The 25,139-nt window shown below is 35.9% G+C and overlaps 1 protein-coding gene across 1 annotated transcript in view; it reads right to left on the bottom strand.

Annotated features, from left to right (window-relative positions):
• Positions 1-1,258: 1,258 nt before the first annotated feature.
• LOC149899941 (ras-specific guanine nucleotide-releasing factor 1-like) overlaps positions 1,259-25,139 on the bottom strand; it is a 31,449-nt gene continuing 7,568 nt past the window's right edge. The window contains exons 5-33 of the mRNA XM_090113440.1: positions 23,347-23,494; positions 22,736-22,855; positions 21,752-21,849; positions 21,208-21,265; positions 20,289-20,460; positions 19,269-19,462; positions 18,704-18,829; positions 18,226-18,328; positions 17,419-17,607; positions 16,674-16,775; positions 15,876-16,127; positions 15,215-15,397; positions 14,865-14,930; positions 14,719-14,786; positions 14,418-14,512; positions 13,881-14,145; positions 12,208-12,365; positions 11,473-11,575; positions 11,211-11,281; positions 10,852-10,872; positions 9,566-9,715; positions 9,085-9,283; positions 8,780-8,877; positions 8,310-8,443; positions 7,176-7,366; positions 6,585-6,664; positions 3,948-4,065; positions 3,232-3,300; positions 1,259-1,459 (exon numbers count right to left, since the gene is read on the bottom strand). Coding sequence (XP_089969566.1) covers positions 1,259-1,459; positions 3,232-3,300; positions 3,948-4,065; positions 6,585-6,664; positions 7,176-7,366; positions 8,310-8,443; positions 8,780-8,877; positions 9,085-9,283; positions 9,566-9,715; positions 10,852-10,872; positions 11,211-11,281; positions 11,473-11,575; positions 12,208-12,365; positions 13,881-14,145; positions 14,418-14,512; positions 14,719-14,786; positions 14,865-14,930; positions 15,215-15,397; positions 15,876-16,127; positions 16,674-16,775; positions 17,419-17,607; positions 18,226-18,328; positions 18,704-18,829; positions 19,269-19,462; positions 20,289-20,460; positions 21,208-21,265; positions 21,752-21,849; positions 22,736-22,855; positions 23,347-23,494 — 3,832 coding nt within the window. The remainder of the gene's footprint in view (positions 1,460-3,231; positions 3,301-3,947; positions 4,066-6,584; positions 6,665-7,175; positions 7,367-8,309; positions 8,444-8,779; positions 8,878-9,084; positions 9,284-9,565; positions 9,716-10,851; positions 10,873-11,210; positions 11,282-11,472; positions 11,576-12,207; positions 12,366-13,880; positions 14,146-14,417; positions 14,513-14,718; positions 14,787-14,864; positions 14,931-15,214; positions 15,398-15,875; positions 16,128-16,673; positions 16,776-17,418; positions 17,608-18,225; positions 18,329-18,703; positions 18,830-19,268; positions 19,463-20,288; positions 20,461-21,207; positions 21,266-21,751; positions 21,850-22,735; positions 22,856-23,346; positions 23,495-25,139) is intronic.

The raw sequence follows: 25,139 nt of genomic DNA, 5'->3' as shown, positions 1-25,139 counted from the left end.
CGCTAAAAACAAGTTACAAACATAAAAAAATGTCACAGACATGTTTGTTTCAATGTCGTTGCTGGCTGTAGATACATAATGAAAAGAAAAATATATAGATAAGTTCTGCACAGTATGAAGGCAGCCAACAAAGTCCTGAAAAACAGTTCAAAGAAAAGGCACAAACACCACAACCAAAGTCAACAAACACCTATTGCTTAGCAGTTAGCTCTATAAGGTGCTAAAGCAACAAACAACCCAGTGCAGCCAGCAGGGGCCGTATCATGACCTCTTATTTCCAGACAAATTACGCAGTGAATTGAACTGACTGGTAAATTCATATTATACCATCATTAACCATGGCATATTGCGATCATAATATGAATTTGCTAGTCAGTTCAATTCACGGCGTAAACTGTCTGTAAATAAAAGGCCATAATACGGCCCCAGAGAAGCTTACGAAGCTGGCGCAGCTTATAGCCCGCCGCTCTAGTACAGGGTGAGGAGAAAAAACCAACACAATTTAAATGTATCGCTTGAGCCCTTAGCGACACTAAAACAGCTAGCAAAGACACTAAAGCCGTAATTTAGAAATCGAATTTTTTTGTTGATTAAAGCCGGCTACTCATGTACCTAAAGCAGGGGCAATATTGAAATTGCACCCTTAATTGGCACCTTAATTGCAATGTGTATAAGTTGGGACAATTTAGAGAACAGCTGAAATTGCTCCGACCGCCGCGCCGTGCAACCGAGATTTTCCCAATATTGCCCCTGCAGCAGATACGTGTGAGTAGCCGGCTTGAATCAACAAAAAAATTCTATTTTTTTAACTAAAATTTTCCGACAACCAACCAATCAAGACGAAAAGTGGTGATAGAAATCAACCAAAAAAATAAAACCAACAAACACAAAACACACAAGAGTCAATATATTATAGCGATATGAGTCACAGCCAGCAAAGACACTAAATAAAAGAAAAATCGAACATCGAACATAAACCCAGCAAACACAATTAAGCGCGTCATACACGGTGAAGATACTATAATATTTTATGTTAATACTATAATATTTTATTAAATTTTTTGTCAGTGTTTCGGGTCATTTGTACAAGGATGGCGGTTCTACAGGGGTCTTAGTACGTAATGACAAAAAGAAAAATGATAATCAGAACGCTGATACCGGATACCTTAAGATACTGTAATATTTTATATTAGAGAATCTTAACATAAAATATTAAAGTATCTTCACCGTGTGTGACGCGCTTTAGAATCAGAATAATTTATCGCTCAGCCCGCAAAGGAGCTAGAGCAGCCAACGAAGCCCGTCTCCGTCGCTGAGCAGCGGGTGAAGCAGGCGAGGCGGGCGCGGCTTGCAGCCCGCCGGCCGAGCCGCGCGCCGCTCGGGGCTCCTGCTCTAGGGAGAGGGTATACTGTACCTCTTCGGAGTACGCGAGCGCGGGGTCTAGGAGGAAGTCCGTTACCTGGAAGGGATTTTTATATCACTACATAGTATAAAAAAAAGTCGCTTTCTCTGTCCCTATTTCCCTATGTCCTTTTGTATGCTTAAATCTTTAAAACTACGCAACGGATTTTGATGCGGTTTTTTTAATAGATAGTTATTCAAGAGGATGGTTTTAGTATATATAATTTATTAGGTTTTAGACAAAGCAGGCGAAGCGGCGGGCGGTAAGCTAGTAAATTTATAAAGAACTAGAGGTCCGCCCCGGCTTCGCCCGTGGTACATATTTCGCAATAAAAGGTAGCCTATGTCCTTTCTCGGGTATCAAAATATCTCCATATAAAATTTCATGAAAATTGGTTCAGTAGTTTAGGCGTGATTGAGTAACAGACAGACAGACAGAGTTACTTTCGCATTTATAATATTAGTATGGATAGAAAAAAGTCGATCACGAGGCGGGACTCGAACTCCTCTGGCGGGTGGCTGAGTTGGTCAATCCGCCCCGGATTGACATGAAAGGATGCGGGTTCGAGTCCCACCTCGTGATCGAATTTTTACTATTCCTTATAAATTTATATTTATAAAGCATTTGAATGCCATAAAAACAAAAAATATCAAATTCAACAAGGGATTTTTTTTCGTTAGGGACACACTGACAAATAAAGAGTGTAAGTAAAACTTTTTTGGCAGGATTCAAAGATACTGCAATCGTCGCCTTACTCCATGGCGTGAGCCGTGACCAGGCCTCCGTCACTCGCTCAAGGTCGCGCTATAAGTGCCTACCGCACAGTAGGTCGGTACCGACCCAAGCGGCAGTTGGTTGGCACACGCGAGACTGCGCACCCGCGTCACGTTTCCCGCGCTCGCTACCAAGATGCCCGGTTATTGTGATGTGGACGGGTGTCGGAGTTCAAGAGTGAATAACAAGGAACGCAGTAACAAAGAAACTCACAAACCTACCAGGCTACTTTTTATCCAGGAGACACATATAGAGAAACAACTACTGTCAATAAGATTTCATTTTTTTATTGTATAATGTAACAAATATAATTAACAATAAAAAATTAAGTGTTTCAGCAACTCTGTGTTTAATTTACGCGCTCGGTACAACCCTAAAGTTTTCGTTTGATGACGCAATCACGCGGCGTGCGCGGGAAACTCGCTTCTCGGTGCGTGTTCGTAGAGTACATTTCTTACTGCAGCCGAGTTGCGGCGCATTTTGTAGGTAAATATAGCGTAGGTATTTTAGCTTTTGTATGGGAGTGATGTATCTGTTACGAAGTAACTATTCTCTAATCTGTGCCGTGACGGTATTGCCACGACGCGACCTTGAAATTTTACTCACAACGCGCCTATAGAAGTTTCAATTCAAAAATAAAATTATAAAATTGTGAATGGAATGGAAGAATCTTAGAATGGAAAAGTCCGTTCGTTGTTCAAAATATATTTATGCACTAAATACGCTTCAAACGTTTCGACGAAAACATTGAAATGCGTTATAACTTCCAACATGGTCTCCATTTTGGAATAAAACGTACGACAATGCTTTCGCCTAGAGAGTGAAGTAGAAAAAAAAAGACGTGTGTCACTCGGGGACTGCCGCGGTAAAGCTATTGCATGCTATGCCTTCAAGCCACACCTCCGCGCCCGTCGGAGTGGGGAGCGTGAGGTTTTTTCGTTACGGAATTTCTGGATTCGGTCCCCGCGATCAAGGCCCGCGATAGAAGCTATGCAATAGCTTAATAATAAAATAAGTGAAACAGAGATCTCTGAATCTGTAAAAAAATTGCTTACCTTGGAAATGTGATCAATTTTGTATGGCGTCTGTTGGAAGTTGCGTATCTCCCGTATTACATGGGCAATCTGTAAGAGATAATATGAAATACAATAAACAATTTTTTCGGTTGTATTAATTATTTTTATGTGGATTCACACTGCAATACTACACACCACGTATAAACTTTAAAATTCGTTTCTATAACACATATTAATTAAATAATTTATTCATTTACTTCGATTAGCGTACAGATAATGACGTATTTACTATAGAGTGACGTCATGACATCTGCGAGCTGTTTTGGCACAGTTAATTTTTTTTTAGAAAAATGGCTTTTATTTTCGTTAAATTTAAGTATATTACCGAAATAAAGGGTTTTTCTTGTATAATAAACGTATACACACATTATATAAGAGGATTTCAAAATCTTTCGTCATGCCTATTTAGAGAACAGCTGAAATTGTTACAACTGAGATTGTTCCAATATTGCCCATATTGCATCTCGGTTGCATGGCGAGTACCATTAATTAAAGTGAAAACTTCTTTAGCGGCGTTGAACACTTTTTCTGTAATGGGTATAAAATCTTAAACTCGCGTGACACGTGACCTGATCGAAAAAGCGTAAGACGGATACCATTCCAAAATATCAAACATGCGGAACGTTAATAATCAAGTTTTCACTTCTGCCGGCACTCCCCCAGTGCAACCCGTCTTTTTTTAACTTTGTACTCACCATCCGCATCTTAGAGAAGTTAAGCAGACTCTCTGGAGTATAATTTGAGGTTCCTTCTTCGATAAAAGATAAGTCCGATAAATACATGCCTAGATATGGAATGCATGGCGGATCACATCTGTAAGGATAAATAATTATGATAGTGATTGCTTTTGTATTAGAATTAAGAATTTAGTAATTAGGAATTTTGCTGGGACATTATTTGCTAGGATAGGATTTAGGAGGAACACATTTTGCTAGGATAGGAGTTAATCATCATGAGAATAAATTGTTTTTTAAATGCACGAATGTTTTTAGTGTAACTGTGTAACATGAATTCAAGCAAAATTTTTTTTTTAGATTTTTATGAATTTTTAACGCCTCTCCACCTTTCTAGTGGTAAGGGGCCAATTTCAAGAGTCATCTTTATTTTGTCTATTTTTGATTACGAGTAATTAAATGCAATTCTGAAAAATAACATATCTTAATATACCTGGTCATCAAAAAAATCGACCCACCTGCATTTTTACGGAAAATTGCGGTTTTCTCACAAACTAAAGAAAAAAATTGTTTGGAAACTGAACCGATTAATTAAACATGCATATTTACACGAATATAAACACATAAAATCATTAACATAATAAAAAAAAAATGTCAATTTCGAATAAAGTTCAAAATCCTCAATTTTCAGCTTTTTCTTTATTTAATTTCAAATGCAGTTTATTTTGTAATCATGAAACTTATGATCACGTTTCCTTCGAATTTATACTCAGTACTTTCTCTTCCTTCTGGAATGATAGCCTGCGTTCACCATTTTAAAGAAATAATCAAGATTTTGATGGTCTCTTGAGGAATTCGTTATCATTCTTCCCTCATGGCGGTTTCCAGGTCTCCTATTGTTGTATAGGCTGAATTACGAGCTCTAAGCTTTATTTTTTAATTGTCCCACATGTGCTCTGTAGGTTTCAAATCAAGACTTTTTGCTAACCAGAGTGTAACTCTAATGCGGACCTCTTCTAAATACTGGATCACGATTCGCTCTACGTGTTTCCGAGCATTATCATGCATAGACTCAAAGTTTTTGCAGATACAGCCGGCATATTACACCACATGATAGTCCAAAACCTCGGTAATGTATTGAACAGCATTTAATGAGCATCTTTTTATCGTCAAGCTCCGTGCGTCTTGTCAAAGAAATGCCACTCTAGAACTTTACAGAGCCTCCATCATAATCGACCGTTTCTCCTACCTAGCACTGATCAAATCGTTCATCTGGTCATCGCATGACATAAAGACGTCTATCAGCACCATATAAAGTCATTTCCATCTTGTCACTCAAAAGTACTGACTCCCATTGGCCTATAGTCCAGTTTACGTGATTTCGAGTCAATTGAAGTCTGGTTTGTCGATGAGCTGTGGCTGATTGTGGCCATGTTTCTGGCTTGTGTGGTCTTAGGTTCTACTCCTTAAGTCTTCTTCTAACAGATCTGTCATTTATACCCACCTCCTTATCTTCACGCAGGCGTCAATAGAGATCTACACCAGACAGATGTCGATTTTGTAGAGTTGATTTCATTATCTAGGGGTCGTCCCTTTGAGGTGCCGCCCTATTTCTTGCAGATCAATATTTTCATCGATACTGCCCAGTCTCTAGAAACCTTTGGTAAACTCATCGAACTGCAAAACAGCTCAGATTTTAGTTTTTAGCCACAGCAAGTTGACATAACCCCTGTTTTAGTAGAGCCACAGTTTGGGCCCCCTCAGCTACAGTAGTATCCATTATTTTGAGACAAAATTTATCAAAACTACAGCATCAATTATTAAACTTAACGTTATGAATAAGAGGACCCGAAAAAAGTCATTTTTGAACTGGGAACACGGGTATAATTTGTCCCGCCGTAAACCGTCAAATCAACACTGTACAGTATTTCTGTATAAAAATTTGTTAAGAATCATTAAGTGCAGTAAAATTTACGACAAACATAATGATTAGCATGTTATCAGACCCTTACAACAAAATACAACAATATAAGACGACTTATTTGTGAAATAATCGATAAATAGCAAACATAGTGTAGGTGGGTCGATTTTTTTGATGACCAGTGTATATAAATCTCGTGTCACAATGTTTGTCCTCAATGGACTCCTAAACCACTCAACCGATTATAATAAAATTCGCACACCATGTGCAGTTCGATCCAACTTGAGAGATAGGATAGTTTAAACATGTAGGTACCACGGGCGAAGTCGTGGCGGACCGCTAGTTATGTTATAAAGATCTAAATTTATATTGTAGGTATTGAGATTGTATTGAGATTAAGTTTGTTTTTGTCTGGCTTAAAGAAACAACGTAAACATACTCATGATAACATAAAATTATGTTATGATAGATATTTTTAAAACAGATTTAGATCTTTTTAAATAGCCTCTCTAGATAACGGGGAATTCACTTAGAATGAAATAGATATTGATCTATTGATAAAAGATTGTCAGAAAAGTGATGAAAATGAATTGTGGAAAAGTTTGAAGATGAATTTAAAATATGTTTTTCTTAAAAAATTATATATTTTATCAACGTCAAATATAATTTATACTCTATTATATTAATAATTATTGAAACATACTAATAACATTTATGTATAAGAAAATGTTAATTACCTGTGTAGAGCGTCCCGTAAATTGCGAAAACGGCATTCAGACGAAGTTAAATTCTGCAGTTTCTCCAATGTTTGCTTGCTCTGAAAAACAATTTATTTATAGAAATAAAAATGAAATTTACACCTTATTTCGCGGCAGTAATGTTCAAAGTCTATCTCTCATTCGAACTCTGCCTTATACTCGCGTAGGCAGAGTCGTGCTTAGGACATTTTTTTAGGGTATATTCCTTATTTTAGCTATGCCTGTTCATTTATTAAAGAAGTCGTGGTTATAATTGAATTTCTAAAACTAAAAATTTTCTAATTTATAAAAACTTCTCATCTATACTAATATTATAAAGCTGAAGAGTTTGTTTGTTTGTTTGAACGCGCTAATCTCGGGAACTACTGCTCCGATTTGAAAAATTCTTTCGATATTAGATATTTTTATCGAGGAAGGCTATAGGCTATGTATCATCACACTAAGACCAACAGGAGTGAAGCCACGGGGGTGAAACCGCGCGGAGCAGCTAGTTAATTATGCATATAAAAAAGTTAAACATGAAATTTTCAAAGATTTTAAAAATCGAATATTTACTACATTTCCACTCACCGTCTTGGACACCTTCTCCCAAGTCTTCTTCAACCGGAAGATGGAAGTGTTCGAGATGGCCGCGCAGATCTGCAGCACGCCGTTGAAGTTGTGCAAACAGCGCGCTATGTCGGCCACTGCGATCCACTTCTCGATGGAGGATACGCGGCACTTTAGTGCGTGTTCCTGCATCTCGTGGATGTCGCGGGCGCCTGAGTTGATAACAATTCAATAAAAAAAATCTTGTTACAAATAAAAAAATAATCGTCGAAATCGAAGAATGTAACTAAAAAGAAAAAAATCTGATTCGAATCTTTAACCCTGGAAAAACAATTGCGTTAAATTATGGACCACCTCCGTAATTGAACTAAGAACTTATGTTTTACAATCGGTTTAAAAAACCGAAAATATTTACAGTAATAATCACCACTGCTTAAATCACTAACGACCATACAGCTGCCGCTCACCATGCTTCAGGATCAGGATTTTAACTCGTGTACCAGCCCGTAAGAAAATATTATTGAGGTACGATTTGCAACAGCGCGTTGTCCAATGTTTAATAATGGACACAAATAATGATTTCATTTTTATTTTGAGATCTGTATTCTTAACAATAGGTAGCTTTAAATTTCTTAACATTATTATTGAAAATATGGATCGACCTGTACAGAAATTTACATGAACTTTCGAAAAGCTTTCGACAGCGACAATCATAAATTACTTTTAGATAAAATCACATTTAAAGGAATAAGACAAAAACTTTTTAGTTGGTGCTCTTTGCATATTTTGAATAGGGTCCAAAAGGTAGGTATTATAATATTATGTACATCGATCAGTATCTATAATATCATATAATATCGTCGTTTGGTGTTCCACAAAGATCCATACTAGGGACTCTATCGTTCAATCCATTCGTTAATTTTAACATATTTATTAATGTGTTTAATATAGACTTCCAGAACTCAAACTTTATATCTTTAAAGTGAAACAATTAAAATATTTTAAGTTTATATGTGGATAATGTCGTTAGTTACGCATTTGTGAAATTTGTTGTTTACGGCTTTTGTTTATTTTGTATGTAAATTTAATGTTTAATGTTTATAGTTTTTTTAAGGAGAAGAAAACCAACTAATGTTAGGAATTAAACAATCTTACCTGGGAAAGGCACCCGTTTCAAGATCTCAGATATAACAAGGCTGGAGATGTGGTTGAAGTGCGCCGTCATCATCAGGATGTGGGGAGCTCGTTCTGCTTTATCTGCCTTTGTCCAAGCTTGACCCAGAAACTCCCTAAATATCGATGAATCTTAAATATATTTCATAGTTCATTTTGAATAATATTTTGTTGAATAATCATTTGCTAATAAGTATAAAAAAATAACGTCCCTTCGAACAGGAAAAATTTAGGAAGTCCATGTAGAACCTCCTTATCAAAAATTTAGCATAATATCATCTAGTCTGTGAAATTCTTAAGACGTTTAATTTTGAAAATGTTCTTGCGTGATTAAATAGGATATGATGATGAAAACAAGGTTTTTAAAAATCATGCATCGAGAAACATGGATTTGTAGTGATATTTTATGACACTTATGAAGCAACTTCATATTACATCAACTTCATACTTACTCGCTGTGAATGGAGCTGAATATTTGATAATCCAAGTACGTCATCTGTTCAGCTATCTCTAATGCTGATAATGTTTCCAGGCTCTCCTTTGTTGGTAACTAGAAAGCAACATAATAAATAGTATTAAGTAGACGTTTTGTGCTTAGCTTTTCAAATAATTTATTTTTCAGTTATTACCGTAGCTGTAAAGTAAACCAATTTTTCTTATCTTTATTTCATTTTAATTTGATTTATCTAGCACCAAATTTGCACCCATAACCCACATACAGACAAGACAAAAACTTTATTTTCCATAAGAAACTTACCCGTGGTGGCGCAAACAACGCTTTCAGATCAACATTTCTATCCGGGGACCGTTCGAGCAAGCGTAGTAACTGAGAAGCTGCCTTATGTTCCGCGGGCAATAATCCCGGACTGCTTTCTATCTCCTTGAGGAAATCCATAGTCAGACCGCGTAGACGATCGTCAGACCAGAAGTCGGATGAGTGTTTGGAAATCCAGTGCCTGTAAAATAATTATTTATTAAGATTAACCAAATAATATTAGACAACTTTAAAAATAAGCAAGTGTAGAAACAATACAACTGTCTACCAATAATTACAAAAATACATTAAAATAAAAAATAAATGCTCTGTGAAATGAAATGAACAGATTTTATTTTGCAATTGACGAGGCAATTAAAAATGTTGATGTGAAATTATCAGTATCGGGCAAACTATAGAAGCAAATCAAATTTTCAAGCAAAAGTCACATAATGATGAATGATAAAGATAAATGTAAACTTACCGTAACACATTAAGAACTCTCATTGTAGCAGCAGTTGAAATAACTGAATCTCGTCTGGCCTGTGTTGGAGAATTCGCTGGTGGTGACCTCGGGTTCGACGACGCAGACGTAGCCACGGCAAAAGCTACTGCAGCCGTTGATGTACTGCTCCTATATTAGTACGCATGTGTAAATATTGATACAGGACGGAAATTAGCTGCAGTCTATCAAAAATTGGTATTAGAATTAGATGAAATTCCGTCAGAAAAAGTAGCTATTGCTGCAATATGTTACGCTTTAGATTTTGAATTTAAATGTAGATGTTAGGAAGCGTTTAACTAAGGTATATTAATTTTTCGTTTTATATTTATCACATGGTATTTACGATAGGTCATTCTTTTCAGCTCTTAGCATTGTCCATGTTTTTTGAAACACCAATTTATCAATTTCGATGGGTATTATTCTTATTAAATCTATACGAAGAACGGGATAGACCACAGCTTTTTTATTAATGATAATTATAGGTTTAATTACGATCTGGTAGTTAAGGAGGAAATTACATGCATGTAAATTAAAAAATTTGTGGTAAGATAAGAAAAGGTGTATGTAAAAGGTAAAATATAAGTTGATACATGCATTCAAAAAGTTTGACTGCTAATTTTCCTAAAATGTGAAGTCTATAATATTATTGATGAATAATTCCTAGAAATTGCGTGCGCGTCGCTCTGCAGATATAACTGAGCATTATTTAAGCCGCTTTTGCCTAATTAATTTTAAATCTTTAAAAAAAATTAACTAGTTTTTCTAAGCTTTCTCCAATATTGTGTAATTATTCATAAAATTAAGATCGTTTTATTTTGTAGTGTATCTGTACGTGTAATTGTTTGTATCTTCACGGAAAGTTAGTAGGTGATCGAAGTCCATAAGTTCATGTAGTATATCCTGAAAATAAAGCCTGTCGGTTACCCCTATATAATATGTCAAACTTCAATAAGTCACATTCTATAGGTAGTATTATTGTGGGTAGTATATACTGGTAATGTTACACTATATTGTTGTACAGGTTCAAATTTAACATTTCAACTTGTAATAATCCACCAAAGGTATTTAGGTATGGTAAGGGATAACATTCAATGTGTTTTGTATTGGGTGTCTCAATGTATTACCAATTTATTGGATGTAGGTGTGCTGGAGTATATCTAATAATATCAAAAAGGTTAATCGCAAAATTTTCTAGACAAAGCGAATATTAAAAGGTCATCTAGACTCTACAAATCGTTTCTACATTTTACCTCGACCAAACTCACCACAATGGATCTTTTCCAAAGCTGTTCAAATAAATATAAAATCTTCATCATTTAAAATAATCTCACTATTTTAATTCTAATTTATATGCAGTCCTGTTCTATAACTATGACGTTGATAAAAACCCAACACTCGAGCAAAGAAGATAGTTCAGATTGAGTATTGAAATAGATAATGTTGTTAGATGAATTTATGGATCCGTGCAAAGCGATTATGAAATTCCAACGAAATCTGATAGAAGATAGTCGAGTCATGCCACAACACCGAAATTGAGATCTTCTCTACAGTTAGTTATAGATGAGATTGTCGATGAAGTTAAAGAATTGGGTGAATTTGGAAATAATGGCAAGAGCAGTCCCACCTTCTATGCGATTGTCTGAATGAAGTTATGACCACGCCAGCTTTCGGTTGACCGGTCTCGCGACGGTAATTCTGTAGTGAATGGATTTATGTATTATGATGCATCGGAATCGTCGATAATTATGTCTCTGCTGTTAAGTATGGATTGAGAATCTTATTTATTTTCACTTTTCACACAAATTTTGTTTTAACGTAATAAAGATGTTTAAGACGATTAAGAAATCTCGTAATTTTATTTAAAAGCAAAATAATGTTTCAATCACCTGCATCTGTGATGCTTGTGACGTCACAGACGTACGCGGCTCGGAGCCACCGTAGTGACGACGTCTCTCGCTGTTGATCGAGGAATTTGTGCAACGTCTTTCGCTGGAAGATGTGGATATACTTTTTTAATAATATTTATTTTGATGAGTAAAGGATTTCATTTCATTTCATTTTTGTAACTGTATTCGAATATTAGAGCCAAAAACAACATGGCGAAATATACATTTTTTCCTGAAATACAAAACATTTAGAGCAAAAGTATGCTTATGATAATGTGATAAGTTTAATAAACATGATAATTTTAATTTTATAGAGTTTAAAAGAGTTAAATATTTTCACCATTGATTTCAAACCTGAAAGAGCAACTTAGGGCGGCCCTACACAGACCGCTTCAAGACCGCACAGACCGCTTGAAGCCGCAACCACGCGGTGGACTATGGGCATTCATTCACTGGCGTACACGGACTGCTCGAGCCGTCGCGACCACTTCAAGCCGTCAACTGCGCGGTTTGTAGCTCGAGCAGTCAACGACCGACCGCTCGAGCAGGCCGTGTACGTCGCTCAGCCGTTAACTGCTCGAGCTGCCCGTGTACGGCCGCTCTTAGGTGGCTTAAGGCGCGACTTAACCCATTGAGCCCCGAACGGCCCGATGGGTCCACGACAATAGATTTTCTATTGTGTTTGTGGTTCCGGGGCCTGAGTTATTAAGGCCTGTACGCCCCGCCCCCACTCACCTCACAGAGCGTCGCGCGGCGGTGTCGGAGGCGCGGCGCGGCTCGTGCGGCGTGCGCAGCTCGCGGTGCCCGTCCGAGCGCCGCCGCAGCTCCGCCGCCAGCCCCGCCGCGTGACCGCTCTCTGTGGTGCGCACGCGTTGGATGTGCGCCATACTTACCTGGTCGTGGCGGGTTTTAGAAAAAATATATAAATAAAAAAAATGTTGTGTGGTTTTATGAAACCACGGTAAAAGTGAAACTGTTCGAACGGTTCCGAACACTGCTTTGTGTATGTAATAAAAGTTTCACTTTAAAAAAAGACGTGTGGCACTCGAGGACTGCCGCGGTAAAGCTATTGCATGCTATGCCTTCAAGCCACACCTCCGAGCCCGTCGGAGTGGGGAGCGTGAGGTTTTTTCGTTACGGAATTTCTCGATTCGGTCCCCGTGCTCAAGGCCCGCGATAGAAGCTATGCAATAGCTTAAAAATCGTTTATTTGTTTCATAACAAGCCTGTAACACAGTTTTGAACTAACACAGGCTTTAATTTCCACAAAAAAAAAACACAATGTACAATAAGCTTTGAATACAATTAAAAAAATATGAGTTAACATAATAATATACCCCGTTTGTAAGCTTCTATCGGTAAAACTGATAGATAAAGTATGAAGCTTACGATAATAGGTGGGCAAGGTAAAGCGATAGAACTAACGCTTAATATTATACAGGATGCCCCACCTTCGATGTACTAAGCCGAATGGGAGTTGTAGTTTTATATGCGCAGAGTACATAAAAAATACTAATAAAATTCTAGGCGCATTTATTTTTTGTAAAACCACGTAAAAATCTCTATGTAGGTACACTACTAACTGGCAACCCGCCCACCTTTGCCGCCCGCTTGCGCTAAGCGCGATCGTTTAAGTTTATGTTTTCATAAACACAATGTTCACAGCCAAATAATCAGCAAAGCGGTATATGCCGCTGCTAGTAGCTAGGAATGAAAACACAGAATTTTAATAATAAAAATGTAGAATTTAAGCAAAAATTTAAAAAAGGAGCGTGTGTCCCGCACGTAAGCTATCGTTTAAGATTATGTTTTCAAGACAAGCGAAGCGGTATATGGAGGCTGTGCGAAGCTACAGAAGAAAACATGGATTTTAAGGAAAAATTTAGCAAACAATTTTTGACGTAATTTTGTTGTTTAAATATTTTTGACGTGATCAGTGTAGGCAAAACTACAAGTCCCTTCACGCTTAGTATACCGATATTGGGACATCCTGTATATAGCATCATTGAGCGTTGCGGCGCGTCGCCACGGCATGCTCGCTAGAAATCGGTGCACATGTAGATGTTTCATATCAAAAGTCATCGGGTAGCTAAGCATAATAGTCCCTCGCTAATATTTCTTTTGGTTGAAGTTCTTTATGTTCTTACAAGTGTGAGTGAAACAATGTGCAGAAATGTGGTTGTTATTATTGTTGGTCTACTATTGGTCACTATTGTAAAAGCCGTAAAAATATTATCGTTCATAAGTAAATACTGAAAGTAGCATTCTAGATAAGCAGCATTTTATTTTTCATAGTATTTAATATACCTAATTATGTACTAAGTATTTTATAATAAATATTTATTAACAGTATGATAAAAAATATCAATAAAAGATCACAACAAGCCATTTGAACCCCTATTTATTACCTCCGAGAACCGCTGTGAAATCTTAAACTTCTCTTCATGTTTGGGTTTATGTTTCTCTTGTTCTTCTTCCTTATATTTAATATCTTCATCGCTTTGATCGACCAGTTCAATACTTTCATCTTTCATAATGGCGGCTGCTTTATCGTTATCTTTGTTGTTTGTTGGAGATTCTTTGTCCTTATGTTCTGGACTGCCTTTACGACTGCCTACTAGAGTCACTGAACTTATAGCACCGGGGGATGATGGTGAAGTTCCTGTTACATTAAATCATTTTTTATTAATACCAAGGGTTATACTATGATGTCTTAAAGCAGTAATATTTCCAGTGTGAAAAATGGCGCTAAACGACCTATATAGATAGATCTATCATTTTTCCACTCTGGATATAATACTACTTTATCATCATCATCTGCAGTCTTATTTCCAGAGTGTCTGTAGTATTATTTCCATCATCAGACATCATAGTTACTATTTATAATATGAATGGCTCAATTAAAACTGTTTTTATTAAGAAATTATTATTAATTTTTAATTATATTACCTGTAGTGGCAGTGCCTTTGAGTGTCTCATTGCTTGAGGAAGTTGCCATTATCTTTGGAATCGTGAGATGGCTGTTGTCTTCTTCGGTTTGCTAAATTTTGAATATAATGTAATTCTCAAATGCTGTTTCTAATATTATTGAAATTAAATTAATATTACAATGCTATAGAAGTTTCACAAATGGTAAATAACTGTCGATAGTGCCTATTTTGTATTTTTATTTTTCTTACGAAAATTGAAAGTTCTTTTAATCATATTTTCCTTACAATAGTTATTTTTGTTAATATAAATAGTTACCTTTCCAACAGCTGAAGTACGACGCGACGGTGCCATTAAATATGGAGACAATTTATCTTCTTCCTCGCCTGAAATATAAAATTATGTCAATATTCTTGGCAACCTAAATACATATTTATAAATAACAAAAATAAGGAAATTCTTACTTTTCCCACGTCCAACACGCCAGAATCTAGATTGCCAATCTCTCTCACTATATTCGGAACCGTAACCTGAATTCGGAATATTTAAGTCAGTATAAACAGTCAAATAATGATCGGAAAATATCAAAAAATGTCAATAAAAAGAGAAATTAAAACAAAAAATATGATTTTTTCTACATTTTTTATTGAATTTATAGCCTATAATAAAGGTAGTTCGAATTAGGGAAATATTTGTGAAAAATTCCAACATTTAGAGCCTTCAAATAAAAAAAAAATTCAGTGATTTTTTTGGAAGTTCAATTGAAAATTTACTCCAAATTTTTTCTAAAATTTCACTATTATCAATTTACCACCTGAAACAGAGCTAGCAGCGCTAGTTTTCCGCGTGGCATCCGGTGGTGGGGGGAGGTCCATGTCCTGTTGGGACTGTTCGTAGAACACTTGCTTCAGAGCCTCCAGTACTGTGACCCCGTCCGTGAACACGCGGTACGTGAGGAGGAACGTGTTCAGGAAGTCCACTGAGAGGAAACGGAGATCTGGAATATGAATTAAAGTTAGAAAAGGGTTCTGAAAAAAATGTGTGCGTGTACTAGTGTACACACGTAAGAAGTGAAACTTCTTTATGACCTTATTTTTCAAAAAATAATTTACTATATGCAACTTTACAGAAATACGTTGAATCACGCGTGGTACGGATAAAAACAAGATGGTGCGTAACGGAAAAATGTTACACTAAATTTTTTTCCAACGCCGATAAAGAAGTTTCACTTCAATAATTTTATGATAAGACTACATTTTTATCGTGATAGAAGACACTAGCGATGCTCTGCGGTTTCACCGGGTTGCACCACTCCTGTTGGTCTTAGCGTGATGATGTATAGCCAATAGCCTTCCTCGATAAATGGGCTATCTAACACCGAAATAATTTTTTAAATCGGACCAGTAGTTAGTGAGATTAGCGCGTTCGAACAAACAAACAAATTATAATATGATAAAAAAACTGTCTATCCATACCAGTCAACCTCTGCAACAATCTCTGCGGAGTAGCAGACCTGATTTGCGGTACTTTACAAGAATTGAGTGTTCTACTGAATCTTATATCCACGTCATCAGTGAACAAGGCTCTATCAGATCGACAAGCGGGGAGACTGGCGGATGCTGTGCCGCAAGATCCACAAGCTCGGAGCAGTTCTGTGAGAGCAGCACTTTCCATACATTGGGCTAGTTCGCTCGTCCAAGCTGCTTTCTCTTCTAGGGTTGCTGCCACTGGGGGAAAATTCACATTATTTATAAAAAAAAATGTTGTGTGGTTTTATGAAACCACGGTAAAAGTGAAACTTTCCGAACACTGCTTTATACCTACTCGGCAGCCGACCGTCACGCGACATGCGCTACACAGACCAAAAAGTTTGTGACGATGTAATAAAAGTTTCACTTTAAAAATACTGGAAATTTAATATTAAAGTAAATTTTTAAATTCGAAGATTTTTAATGTAAGAAAAGGGCTTAAGAATAGTAATTTTTCAGAACAGAGAGGTATTGAAAAATAAGCATTTAGGAATGTATCTGATTATATTGATTTAGTATGAAAGGCAGAAAAAATAAACTTGATACTTAATGATGATATTTGGAGACCGATTTTAATTTGTATGTGTTTAATTCAAAGTAAATGATAAGAAGGAAGGTAGTGAAGTATTGACGTGAATGCAATTAAATTTGAAAATTGATAGTCAAAAAGTTCAATCAGAAGTAACAATAGAATATATTCTACAAAAGAGCATTTATCAAGCTTAAGTTTGATTAAAATTTTACCTAAATGAGCGCAGATCTGTTCTCCCTTCACTTCCACGAGTATCTTAAAATCTTTTCCTTGATAACTTTCTCCTCCGGGCGATGAACATACGGAAGCAGTATCTGAAATAATAAATTTAATATTATAATATTCATCATCATCATGGTTTAACGGATCGTCAATAAGGGCATTTTCGACAGTATTCAATCTTAGATCTTAATGTAAAGGAAAAATATCAGTGAAACATACATCCATGCTTGGAAATCACCAATCCTAATTGCCTGAAGTATATATTGATTTTATCACTTAGAAAAACGTCGTCTGTATTATTCGATAAGTCTTCATAAGTCGCATCATCGAAAGTCTGCCTGAACTACTTATTGAAAGAAAATTTATCAGAGAATTAAAATTCATTCACTATTTCACTTTGATTTTAAAATTTCTTAAACCATTTTGTTATTGATGTACTAAATTCAATGTAATCAGCTTAATCTTAAAAGTATATGATGCCCAGATTACGTATTATGTATAACTAGCTTCCGCCCCGGCTTCGCTCGTGGTCCATATTTCGCAATAAAAGGTAGCCTATGTTCTTTCTCAGGGTCTAAAGATTGTCTGTGCCAAATTTTAAAATCGGTCCAGTAGTTTATGCGTGAAAACCATACATACAAACCTTTCCCCTTTATAATATTAGTATAGATAAAATTGTGTGGCGACATAATCGTATCTACAAAACCAAGTCCAGAAATAAATAATATAAATTACCATCATCATCATGATTAGAAGGATCTTCAATAAGCAGAGCATCATGTAGCGGCAATCTGCCCGAAGGTGGTAAATGTAACCTTCCTCCCGGAGCTCGAGTTGTTAACAACAAGTGGTTACTGAAGAGAAACGCTTGACGGGATTGGAGGGTTGCTCTACGGCCTTTACCCACTACTTGGGATAATGTGCCTGGTTTGGGAAAATAATTTATATTAAAATAGAGCACACGTGTCAGAAGTGAAACTTCTTTAGCTTTTTGACGTGACAATCTTATAATTCGATAGCGCCGGCTGCACGCACGAAAAAACATGACTCATGCGGCGTTACCTCGCTCTGAGGCGTTCCATGTAAGGCTTGAAGTGCGAGCGAGAGCGCGGAACGAGCGACAAAGAAGCACAATCGGACGTTGTCACGTTCAACTGTCGTCAGTAAACCGACTTTACAGACAACCAATTTTTTTGGTAAGATTTAAGGATACCAATATCGTCGCCTTACTCCAAGACGCGACCTTGTAATTTTACTCTCAACGCACCTAAAGAAGTTTCACTTCAAAAATATTGCATTATTTTACTTGGGATAATGTGCCTAGTTTTGGATACAATATTGTAGGTTTAAAACGTATTGAATTATTTTATATTATATTTGTTTTACTTTTCCCTTAAAAGAATTTTTTAGAGACAGATAATACGAAGCTATAGTTTACGCGGGAAAAGATACGCAGAAATTGGTGATAGCTCATAGAACTACATTTCCAACGCGGCTTTACTTCTTCACACTTCTAAATAATTATAATTAATAAACACTCACCTTGTCGTATGAAAACTTGATTGACGTCAAGTAAAATGTCACACCCTTCTATGATCATTCGTTCTACAGCCAAGTTCTTGCGAAGGTTTTCAGTTTCGCTCACCTACAGAATGACAAAATATTGCTATTGAATTAAGAAAATACATTTTTAAGTATTGTTGATATACATAAGTGTATTTTATTGAGATATATCATTTTAAATTTTGAAACATTAAAAGATCATTGCCATTTTTTTTCTGTATCTTGCTTTGGATAATTTTTAAATTTAAATCAAGCTAAATTAAATAACCTAACCTTAACAAAAGAAAAATAATAATTGTTCCATATAAGTATTTATTTAAAATTATATATGTATGTTTATCAGCCATCTGGTTTCCATAACACAAGCGAAAGCTTAGTATGGGATCAGATCGTGCCGTGTGTGAAAATTGTTCTGAAATATTTATTTATTTATTTATTATTTACTTTTACAGCCTACCTCATCATGCATTTGCCTTGAAAGTTCTTCAAGTTGCGCACGTGCATGTTGCAAGCTGCGTCTCTCCACGTGGTCGTGTGGAGTGTGGGCCAACAGCTCGTGGAGGGTTATTATATAGCGTGGTATCTGCGAGAAAAAATTCATTTTAGCCACTAAAGTGTCGTGAAAGTAATAAAACACTGTATTTAAATTAACCTGATACATAGGAAACTTGCGAAGCATCTCCATCAACTGTTCCTCTTCAATATCACCTAAATTAACACAAATAAAGCACAATAGACGGTGAACATTGTAATATTTTAATCTTTACCTTCATCTGACGCATCAGGATGATGAAAGTTACTACAGAGGACGGAATGTTAGAATTCCTCCCTCGAAAAAAAAAGACGGGTTGCACTGGGGGAGTGCCGGCAGAAGTGAAAATTTGATTATTAACGTTCAGCATGTTTGATATTTTGAAATGGTATCCGTCTTACGCATGGAATATAAGGGCTAAAAAAAATCCGTCTTACCGCTAAAGAAGTTTTAACTTCAATTATTTTAATATTTCGAGTCCCAATATCACCTGATGCATCGGGAACGTAAGGAATGTCTCCAGCGAGCGTCCCTGACACGCGGGCTTGCTCTCGAGCCGCGCCAGCAGCTGCGTGAAGGGCGCGCTCTGCTTGCACTCCGTCAGCACTTGCAGCGAGTAGTGGTGGTTGCGCACGTACTCCTGGTAGATCGTCAGCATCGGGAGCAGCATGTCGAACAGATCTCCTGGTGGGAGATTTGAAAGAAAGAAACCATTTATTCCAACACATACATATAAAATAGCGTTGTAAATTTTAAATAATATGTAATATTTAGAAATTAAAGACTTTTTAACGGATTTTAAACGCGATTTATTAAAGTGAAACTTTTATTACATCGTCTCAAACTTTTTGGTCTGTGTAGCGCATGTCGCGTGTATCGCGGCTGCCGAGTAGGTATACCTACTCGGCAGCCGACGAAAGCAGTGTTCGGAACCGTTCGAACAGTTTCACTTTTACCGTGGTTTCATAAAACCACACAACATTTATTTTTTGCTACTTATTTTATTTTTGAAGTAGGCTCTCGAGTCGTTGCTTCGCATCTACATATTTGTTATTATTATACCTACCACTTCATAACACCAAATAGACCAATTATAAAGAGCCAATGCGCAGCTTAACCGTCAGCGTTCTTTTTACATGACGCGACCTATAGGGACCATAGTAGGGACGAATTTATATTGATCGTAAGAAGTAACTAAAATCTACAAATTCCGTCAGAAAATAATTTAAATATACAAAGTTTTGTAATGCATTTTAGTTTATGGGTAAATGCCGTTAAATCTGTGAAGAACATAGACAGTAGTGAAGAGAAGTCCAGTGCCAGTTTAATCAAAATATTTCCATCGCCAATTTTCGCAATGTTTATTTTGATGGAGCAAAGTTATTTGAAAATTGAATTTTTAATGTTTCCATACTCATATATTTTCTAATTCTCAACTTATGCTTGATTTCGGGTTTTATCTAAAAACAAATATTAGTAAGCACTAGATATGTATCAATTAGCTAATTACCTAAAACAAGAGTAGGCCACGACTCCATCCTGGAAGTTAAACCCTTGAAGAATATCTGATGCAGGAACAACACGGTCTCGCTGTTCAGGAATATAGAGTTCACATCTTCATGTGTGCAGGGCGGCTTCTTAGAACTTGCCGCCATTTTGAATGGCCGGAGGAAACATGTAACCTGGTATAATCGTATTATCAAGTCCTAGTACTGATTTTCCAATACTTGATCAAACATTATAGGGCTTATATTCAATCCTTGGTTGAAACGTAGTCGAATATGAATGTGTCATGGTCCCTCTTCACAATCGAGAGCGTTGGCCCAACAAATGATCGTCGATGTTTGCCGCCATTGAGCTGGTTATGAATAAACATCTACAATGACAACCGATTATAGATACCTATTAAGACCCTCTAAACTGTCGTTATTGCTTCTACTCGCCCAACGCTGCACATTGTGAAGAAGGCCCATAAGAATCGTAACGAAGAGATAATTATCTCTTGCATTATAATATTCGAAGATTCAAACACAAATAATTTGTTTAATTAGACTTTTTCTTGAATCGTTGATCAATTGATGATAATCTTAGGTAGAATCAATCAACAATGTTCTTAATTTCGGCCGTTAAACAATCACATCAAATGCGTTCTAATTACTTGTCTTTTGATAATTTTAACCAAGGATTTAAAGAAACACTGCCCTAACTGTAAAATATAAAGCGTGTTTAAACTCAATTTTCTAGGTCAAGTAAGTACTTTATCGTGAAAGCAGATATCAAAATTATAGCAATTACTTATTCAAGTATTGATTTTAGTTAATTGCGCCTGAATGTAATTAATTTAATAGAAGATTAAATTGATTTCAATTAATGGTCTACATAATTTAATCACTTGATTTAATTTCATCGAGACATTTAACAATACGTACCAAAATTTCCATTTGCTCCAAGTATTCTTCTTCAGCTTCAACCATTTTGAATACGAGACTAAAATATAATTGATTACGTATTACAATTTTAAATAAAAGCATTTCATATTAATCATCATCGTATTATATTGATTTTTAATGAAATAAAGAAATAAAACATTTATATTTTATTTATCAGTTTTCGTATAAGCAACATAATTTTTAAAATTTATTGAAACTCAAGAAAATTATTGTATGCTATGAGTTGTTACAGCTCTTTAGCAGGCTATTTGACCTACTTTAAAGGGACATGATTCAAACGTACATTTTTATCAAGGATTTGTGTCAATAATTTCATGAGTTTGTTGTATTTAAGCGTTCCTTTTGAAGTGAAACTTCTCTAGGCACATTGAGAGTAAATTTTAAGGTCCCGTCGTGACAATACCATCACGTCATGGAATAAGGCCACGATTTTGGTATCATTGAATTTCAAAGAAGTTTCACTTCTGACACGTGTGCTCGGCACACACAAGTGAGTATATGTATATATTATCAATTATGTTACCTGTTTCTCTTCCTCATGCTCTCTGCATGTGGGCTCTTGATGTACTGTTCGACGATCTGCTTCCATCGCCGACGACACAACCAGCCGCGGAAGAAACTCTGCATAAATAACTAGATATTGTTTACAATTTAGGTTCAACTTAATTGATATGGATAAAAGGTTTAAGCTGAAAAAAATATAAATTCCAATATAGGGGGGTTGTGAATGAGATCATAAATTAGGGAAGAGAGACATCGTTAATTTAATGATATAAAAGAGAAGAACTACGAATAAATTTTATTAGAAGATGATTTGTAGGCTAGGATAAACAATTTCTTTTAAAATCTTCATAGGAGAACATAAATCTCTGAGTTTGTAACCAATATTTATAGTTTCGTCTTTCAAGTAGTATAGTCTAAATAGAAGATGCACATATTTAATTGCCAAAAAACAAAACGTTTTGACGCGAAAAGTGGAGCTTTTTCTCTACATTTATGTTCAAATGATAAAAATAAGAATATCAAATCAGCTACAAGAATTAAAAACTGGAATCTAAGAATTAATAATGCCAAATCTAGTAAACTCTATAGTCTGCCAAGTCTTGTTAACGACGGCCAAGTCTGATAGTACACTGCTATGTCTACTTAAATACTGCCAAGTCTAATAAATGCTGTTAAGTTTAGTAAAAAAAATGACAAATCTAGTTAACTACTGCCATGTCTAAACACTACCAAGTGTAATAAACACCGCCAAGTCTAATAAATACTGCTAAGTCTAATCACTTAGTACTAATCAGTTAGTTACTCAAGTATTAAAAAAAAATACCAAGTTGCTAAAAACATTTACAAATTTAGTTAACTCCTGCTATTTCTAGTCACTGCCAAGTCTAGTAATATTACCAGGTCTTGAAAAACACTAGTCTATAACATAGCTAAGTCTCCTATATCACTGCCAAGTCAAATAAAACACAGCAAAGTCTACTAAAACACTGCCAAGTGTAGTTACCTGGACTTTCTTAATCTTCCTCAGCTCGGAGGGGTCGATCTCATCGGACAGTGTTGGCGAGAGACTCGCGGAGGAAGTTGCACGGGTCGACGGTTCGTGCTCTTTCTTGTAAGCGCAGAGCTATGTTAACATCTCGCACTTTAATAGATGATGGAATTGTGTGGTGCTGAATTTTTGTGTGATGGTAAATGTTTAAGAAGATAGAAAATAATTTGAGGTTGCTTTGTTGTCTGTGGGTGGTTTATGTAGATTATGTAGATTGTGGGGTAGGTAATAAAAAATATAAGAGTAAATCGTAAGCGTTTAAAATTGAAATATAATGTATGATGATATACATATTGAGATTACGAGTTGATGAGTAATAGTATTCATAATATAAATTATAAAGAGTATGGTAAAAAAAAATCTTTGTGTACTTCTTTGTAATCTTTTCTTTTTTATACCGATTGTTGGTTAAATTTTTTGTTGTGTATTTGTATGTTTGCTATCGCATTGATGAAATACGTTTGTTATTGACGCGACATTATCATAAAATGTTAATTCAGAATTCACTTCGAGTCTTACACAATATAAACCACAAATAATACAACTATACTAGTTATATCACTTACCTCTGATCGCAGTTTCTTCACTTCATTGGACAGTTCCTCGCACTGCTGCGCGTACTGCCAGCGTGATGTCCTCTCGCTTTCCACCACTTGTAAGAGATGTAGCTGCTTTTGTTCTAGCTCTTCTTTTTGTAGGAGCAGTTTATTGAAACTGGTAGTTGGAGAGTAGAAGATAGACATAAATTAACAAATAGGAATGAAATTTTAACTGATTAATCTGTCTGAATTAAGTCTAATGAAAGTTTGCTAATCCTTGACTTTTGGCACTTGGCTACATCTGGGTTTACCAATTTGTTGTTCAGCTGTTGTAGACTAACAGTCATTATGAATTTTTCAAAACTTGTTATCTTGCAGACAACTTCCAAAAAAAAATAAGAAATCATTTTTATTTAATAGGGTATTTAATTCATTCACATTAGCATACCCATCACCCAATCATTATCGTAATATGACATACCGGGCAAAGACCAATATTCGTGAAGAATCTATTGGTCTTAGGGAATGCAATCCCGATCCCGCGGGATCCCGATCTCGCGAGATCTCGTGTATTTTTTTGGGACGACGCATCCCTATTCCCGACGCATCATATGACGAGATCCCGTTCGAGATTGACGGGATTGGGCGGCAGTGGTCAGCGACGCAACACACAACCACTGGGGGCGCAAGCGGCTTCTAAAAGTCCTTTTGCACGTATATCCACGAGCTTAGACAAATTAGAATCTACCATTAAAAAAGAAATGGATTTTTTTGAGTGTGGAGGAACAAGGGGGTGATTTTTGCAGTTTGCATACAGGGTGTAATCGTTAAGTGTGCACAGGCGATTATTCCGTAACTATTATAGATATCAAAAAACTTTAAACTGATATTGAAAGTACTATACCTAATGAGTAAAATGACAATAAGAACTTTTTTAAAGTAAAACGAGAAATATCCAAAAATGTTACATGAAACGCTCCCATACATTTGATTTCCCATAAATGTTGTATTCAAAGCAAATGTTCGAAATGGCATCCTCGATATGGAATACGATTGTATTCCACATCGAGCTCTATTTACAGTTTCTGAATGAACTTTCATTAAAATTAGCGAAGTAATTAAAGCACAAAATCAAATAAAAAAAAGCAAAGCCTTTCATATTAAATGTATGAAATAGTCATATATGGGAGCGTTTCAAGTGACATTTTTGGATATTTCTCGTTTTATTTATAAAAAGTTAATAATGTCATTTTACTCGTTAGGTAAAGGGCTTTCGATATCAGTTTAAAGTTTTTTGATATCTGCAATAGTTACGGAATAATCGCCTGTGCACACTTAACGATTACACCCTGTATAATTGCTTCGCCAGTGGCGAATCGCCACACTATTGCCAACCAGCGTTGAGTCGGAGAGGGCATTCTCAGTAGCGGGGTACATTGCAACGGACATTAGATGCCGTTTAGCAGATGAAACTATTAATACCCTTTGTTTTTAAGGAGTCATTTAACATTTTCAAAATCACTCTTTTTCCTAATTCCCTTGAAATAAGCTTATTGTTTTGATTACCTAATTTACCTTCGTTAATTTCCTTACAACCTGATTATTATTTAGTTGGTAAGATTAAAGAATAAAGGTTTTTATTTTCTTTCGAGTAATATGTTATTTGAGTTAACCTTACAAATCACAAACAAGCAGTTATTAGCTTTTTCAGTCATCTGAACTCAACATTTTTTTTTAAATTAGACGGGATCCCGAATTTGCAATCTCGAGTCGGGATTGCATTCCCTAATTGGTCTACACTTAAAAATAAATAATAGAAA

This window comes from Colias eurytheme, chromosome 19 (assembly GCF_061535395.1).
Source record: "Colias eurytheme isolate Ceu_HAF_F1 chromosome 19, ilColEury1 Martin Lab GWU primary, whole genome shotgun sequence".
Taxonomy (NCBI): Eukaryota; Metazoa; Arthropoda; class Insecta; order Lepidoptera; family Pieridae; genus Colias; species Colias eurytheme.
The sequence above is the reverse complement of the archived record's forward strand: the minus strand, read 5'-3'. Positions and strand labels throughout refer to the sequence as shown.